General features: G+C 44.5%; 1 protein-coding gene across 1 annotated transcript; it reads left to right on the top strand.

The window, feature by feature from the left end:
• The first annotated feature begins 2546 nt into the window (after positions 1-2546).
• On the top strand, positions 2547-4505 carry LOC118844109 (tRNA wybutosine-synthesizing protein 2 homolog). Its single transcript, XM_036751938.1, has one exon. It carries the CDS (start codon positions 2697-2699, stop codon positions 4041-4043), a length of 1347 nt encoding a protein of 448 aa, XP_036607833.1. The 5' UTR covers positions 2547-2696; the 3' UTR covers positions 4044-4505.
• The last annotated feature ends 1213 nt before the right edge of the window (positions 4506-5718 follow it).

Here is a 5718-nt window from a genome sequence, read left to right as displayed (position 1 = left end):
AGCTGTAACATGACATGAGCAAAACTAGGAGAACAAGTTATACAATAATAATCGTAATAAAAAACAATAAATAACCTAATGACCAGTCACAATTCCTGATGATCCATAATGAAACATGCCACCCAACAGAGAGCTTGATAGACTTGGTTTAAGACATGGTTTTTTGGACATGGCCAATGTAGGAATCAGTTTTATTTTACCATACATATTTGTTACAATTTTTGTTTTTCTTTTCCCTTTTTTTTGGTCAGTTGGGAGGGATTTGGGAAGGAGAGAATATAAATTTTTGCTAATCAAAAAAAATTTTTTAGAAGTCAAAAGACTATAACTTGAAGGGTCCCTAGAGATGATCCAGTCCAACTGCCTTATTTTAAAAATAAGGATATTAAGACCCAGGGAGGTAAAGTGATTTGCTTAAAGTCCCACCACTGCAGAACTAAGATCTGAGCTCCATTCCCCAAATCACGTGTTTTCATAATATACCCCCTACCTAATTGCAAAAGGTCAGAGTCTACACTGGTGATTTCATTGGTCTAAGGAACACCCCATTCCTCTACCAATGCGAATCATCTTCTCCACAATTTATATTCTTAGACAGTTGCTTAGAGAATTGAGAGGTTAAGAGATTTGCCCAGAGTCACACCACAAGTATCTGTCAGAAGCTGCACTTGAACCCAGGTAATCCTAGCTCTGAGGCCAGTTCCTCATAGCACATTTCAAAATTAAATGGGGAAAAAATGGTAAAGGTAGGAACTTGTAATCCTATTGTGGACTTCATTTCTTTCCTTCTCTGCTTTTCTTTGCTCAGAATGGTAAAACTGATGCTCACAATAGTCATTTTCTGTGTCAATTACTGTGCTTCTATATTCTTAAGTCCCAAATGGGGCTATATTCCCAATTTCTGGGTTCAGTTAGCCCTTATTCCTAACTCCTTAAATCATACCCCTGGCACTTAGCCTAGGAACAATTTTAAATTATTTTTAATTAAATAATTCATATAAGCTCTGTGCTTCAATTTCTTCATTTGTAAAATAAAGTGGTTGGACTAAACGGCTTTTGATGTCCCCTCCAGCATTAGATCTATGGTAGCTTAAAATAAATCTTTTCATAATTTAAAGGCCTTCCATCAATTCCACTTACTTCATGGTCATACTGTCTTCACCTTTGGAGCAGACCTGACTCAGACCAGGCACAGTCATTAAGGCATTAAAAAGCAGCTTTAAGCAAAACCAGGCCCTAAATAAATTAAATATAGAATTTCACACTCCCTAAGGCTGGCCTTCATGACTAAAGATTTGTAATTAGTCTCTTAATATAAACAGAACCCTAAGTAAATAACTACATTTGACTTGATTACACATTCTACTTTTGACTGGCTGAAGTCTCCCTGGGAAAACTAATTCCTAGAAATTACGTACTTTGAGAGGCAAACTCTCTGAGGTCATCGGTGAATAAAATGTGGCCTTACATTTAGCAAAACACAACTGGAATACAACAAACAACTCAGAGGCCTGCAAACATTAATGTAAGCAATTTGCAAATTAGAACTCAAATGGCATCTCCCAAAGGAAAGAGGTTTTGTCCTTGTTTGGGGTAGCAAAGACTATATTGACTAAGTCAGATTTACAATGACAGGCCTCCTGAAGAGGTAAGATTTGAGCTCTTTTTTTTTAATCAATTTTTTTTTTTTTTTAGTTTACAACACCCAATCACGAGTCTTTTGGAGATGTCTAAGAACTTTGCATTGTTGAGAAGAGCCAAGTCTTTCAAAGTTAGTCATCACAGAAGCAATGTGTCTCTGCTTGTGTACAACTTTCTGGTTTGGCTGTCTTCATTCATCATCGGATCATATAACACTCTCCAGGTTCTAAGAAGTTCACCTGCTCCTCATTTCTTATAGCACGATAGTATTCCATTACATTCATATACCACAGCTTGTTTAGCCATTCCCCAGCTGAGGGGCATCCCCTTGATTTGCAGTTCTTTGCGACCACAAAAATAGCTGCTATAAGTATTTTCGTGTGATGTGCTCAGTTGTGGGGCGGTGGCGGCACCGCGGGGAGGGGCCGGTAGGGGGAGCTGGCAGGCTCTCTCCTCCCCGCGCCCTTTAGGGAGCGTCTCTCCGTGCCGCGCAGGGCCCTTGGGCCACCTGACCAGAAGGGGGCGCAGCGAGGCACGGGCACAGCTGGCGGAGCAGAGGGGCCGCCCCTCCGGGAGGGGAAGGCCCGGGCCGGAACGGCGCTCGCCCGGTCTCCTCCCCGCCCACCCACACCCCCGCCCCCGAGCCTGGCCCGGTGCGAGCGCCGTTGTCCCGGTGTCAGTCGTGGCCCGAGGAGGCGCTTGACGGAGGGCTGCCTGGCGGGCCAGCGAACGAGCGAACACATGCCTCGGCTGCCGCCCAGCCGGGCCCTCTTCCTGCTTCCCAAAGCTTCTCTCGGCCTGGCTGCCTCTGGAGCAATCTGGGAAGCCGCAGCCCAGGGCTAGACGGGCCTCCGGATAGCCAGGCGCAGGGAGGCTTCAGGCAGAGAACAGGCGTGCATACAGTCAACAAGCACTTATTAAGTGCTTCCTGTATGCCAGCCATTGTGCTAAACACTGAGGATCCAGAGAGAGGCCAATTCCCAGTTTCTGACCCCAGGAAGCTCCCAGCCTAATGGGGGAGACAGCATGCAAACAACTGAGTATATACAAGATACATGCAAAGCTCTAGCACAATGGAGGCTGAAGGTGCAAAGTCTGAGGTTATTGTGGCTGTTGTGACAGAGCCTCAGTTTACACAGCGTTGCAGGGAATATCTTGAGGAGCACCAACTCCTGGATAGGCATCACCGTGTGAAGCAGCTGCCTGACGGCACCATGGCGCTACCTGTTCTGGGAGAGACTGTCAGTGAGCAGCACCTAGAAGCGTTGCAGCAGCGAGGGGGCCCTGAGAGCACCTGCAGGCTGGCACAGATCCTGAATCCTGTTCCCTCCAAGAAAGCTCAGAGCTGTTCTCCTGCCCAGAAGCTACGTCAGGAGCTACAGTGTCTGGTGGAAGGCCAGGGGCACACTTGGTCAGCTGAGCTAGAGAAGGATCTTCCCCACTCCTGGCAACGTCATGGTGACCTCCTCCTCTTCAATGAGGACAGCTTCAAAGCCGCCCTCTGGAAAAAACTGGAACCAGGTCTCTGGAAGACTGTTGCCTCTGCCCTGGGAGGCCAGCGTTTGGCAAAGCGAGGGCGCGTGTCACCAGGTGGTACGCGAGCTCCCAAAGTAATCCTGCTGCTGGGTGCCCATGGTTGGGTGGAGCACGTGGATAATGGCATCAGGTACACGTTTGATGTGACCCAAAGCATGTTCTCCTTCGGAAACATCACTGAGAAGCTGCGGGTAGCATCAATGGCCTGTGCTGGAGAAGTGCTGGTGGATCTCTATGCAGGAATTGGTTACTTCACCTTGCCATTCCTGATTCATGCAAATGCTGCTTTCGTCCATGCCTGTGAGTGGGATCCTCATGCTGCAGCAGCCCTGAGAAAGAACCTGGAGCTCAATGGTGTCGTGGATAGGTGCTGTATCCACCTCGGCGATAACAGGAAGCTGAAGTTATGGAGCATTGCTGACAGGGTGAACTTGGGGCTCATTCCTAGCTCTGAAGAGGGCTGGCCCACTGCCTGCCGGGTGCTGCGTCAGGACACAGGGGGCATCCTGCATATCCACCACAATGTGGAGTCCTTCCCAGGGAAGGAGCTTCAGCTCTCCAGCAGCATTGAGGCAGGGCAGAAGGAGCAGAGAGCTGCCAGAAGTTCGGGAAGGCAGACACTGGCAAAGATGACCAAGCTAGAATGGCAAAGGTGGGCTGAGGCTGTGGCTGCTCGCATTGGAGCCTTGCTTCTGCAACTGCACGGGAAGCCATGGGAGACCCGAATCCTGCATGTTCAGCGAGTGAAATCTTATGCTCCCCATGTGGATCACGTAGTCTTGGATCTGGACTGTCGCCCCCTCTCCTGCCCTAGCGAGGGTTTTGGTAAAGCTGAGAGGAGCTGTGGCCAGGGGCCTAAGGTCTGAGGTCTGGGGTCCAGGTGGCTGGGAGTTCTGAAGTCAGCAACTTTCTTCTACTTCTTGCCCCCTGACCCCCTAACAATGAATCTTTTACATTTTTATAAGGAATTTTTAGAGTGACTGGTTATTAGAATATCTCATTCAAGGGCTTGGTGTAAATCTGAGATTGAGCGCTCTAGCCACCAGAGTCTTGTCTTCTGCTCTTCTCTTCCACTAATTGTGATGAATCGTCTTATTCATAAACCTAGCAAAGGCAAAATAGCTTGTTGACCTGAATGTGATCTGCGGAGCCGTGCAGTTTGGCCTTAGCTCCATCTGTGTGGCTGTAGACAAGCTGCTGCTCTATTGGACTGTTGGCTTTGAGTCTCCTCATCTCAAAGATGGGGTTATCTCTGAACTACCTCATGTAGCTGTTTGTCTAAGGAGTGTGAGTTTTTAATGAATTTCTCAGAAACAAAAAAATATATATTTTTGTGCATATGGATCCTTTTCCCCCTTGTATGATCTCTTTGGGATACAGCCTTAAAAATGGTATTGCTGGATCAAAGGGTATGCATATTTTTATAGCACTTTGGATAGAGTTCCAAATTGTTCTCTAGAATGGTTGGATCAGTTCACAACTCCACCGACAATGCAATAGTGTTCCAATTTCCCATGTCTTCTCCAGCATTTATCATTTTTCTGTTTTGACAGGTTGCCAATCTGACAGGAGAGGTGTGGTACCTGAGAGTTGTTTTGATTTGCATTTCTCTAATTAATAGTGATTTAGAGCATTTTTTCATATGACTAGATATCTTTAATTTCGTATTCTGAAAACTGCCTGTTCATATCCCTTGACCATTTATCAATTGGGGAATGACTTGTGTTCTTATAAATTTGACTCAGTTCCCTGTATATTTTAGAGATGAGGCCTTTGTCAGACACACTAGTTGTAAAAATTCTTTCCCAATTTTCTGTTTCCCTCCTAAGAAAAGAAAAAGAAATTGAAGGAATTAGAATAAGCAAAAAAGAAATTAAGTTATCACTCTTTGCAGATGATATGATGATATACTTAGAGAATCAACTAAACTACTTGAAATAATAACTTTAGCAAAGTTGCAGGATATAAAATAAATCCACATAAATCCGTGGCATTCCTATATAATACTACCAAAGCCCAACAGCAAGAGATAGAAAGAGAAATTCCATTTAAAGTTACTGTAGAGAATATAAAATATTTGGGAGTCTACCTGCCAAGACAAAGCCAGGGCCTATATGAACATAATTATGTAACACTTCTCACAAAAATAAAGTCAGATCTAAATAAATGGAAAAATAGGTTGAGCTAAGGTTAAGCTAATATAATAAAAATGACAATTTTACCTAAATTAATTTACTTGTTTAATGCCGTACTAGTCAAACTACCAAAAATTATTTTATAGAGCTAGATAAAATAATAACAGAATTCATCTGGAAGAACAAAAGATCCAAAATATCAAGGGAATTAAAGAAAAGAAATGCAAGGGAAGGAAGCCTAGCCATACCAGACATTGAACTGTATTATAAAGCAGCAATCATCAAAATTACTTGATACTGGCTAAGAAATAGAGTGGTGAATCAGTGGAATAGGTCAGGTACATAAGATGCAGTAGTCAGTGAATATAGTAATCTACTCTTTGATAAACCCAAAGAGTCCAGCTTC

The sequence above is a fragment of the Trichosurus vulpecula genome, chromosome 3 (assembly GCF_011100635.1).
Source record: "Trichosurus vulpecula isolate mTriVul1 chromosome 3, mTriVul1.pri, whole genome shotgun sequence".
In the NCBI taxonomy this organism is placed as follows: Eukaryota; Metazoa; Chordata; class Mammalia; order Diprotodontia; family Phalangeridae; genus Trichosurus; species Trichosurus vulpecula.
This window is presented reverse-complemented; position numbering and strand designations above follow the sequence as displayed.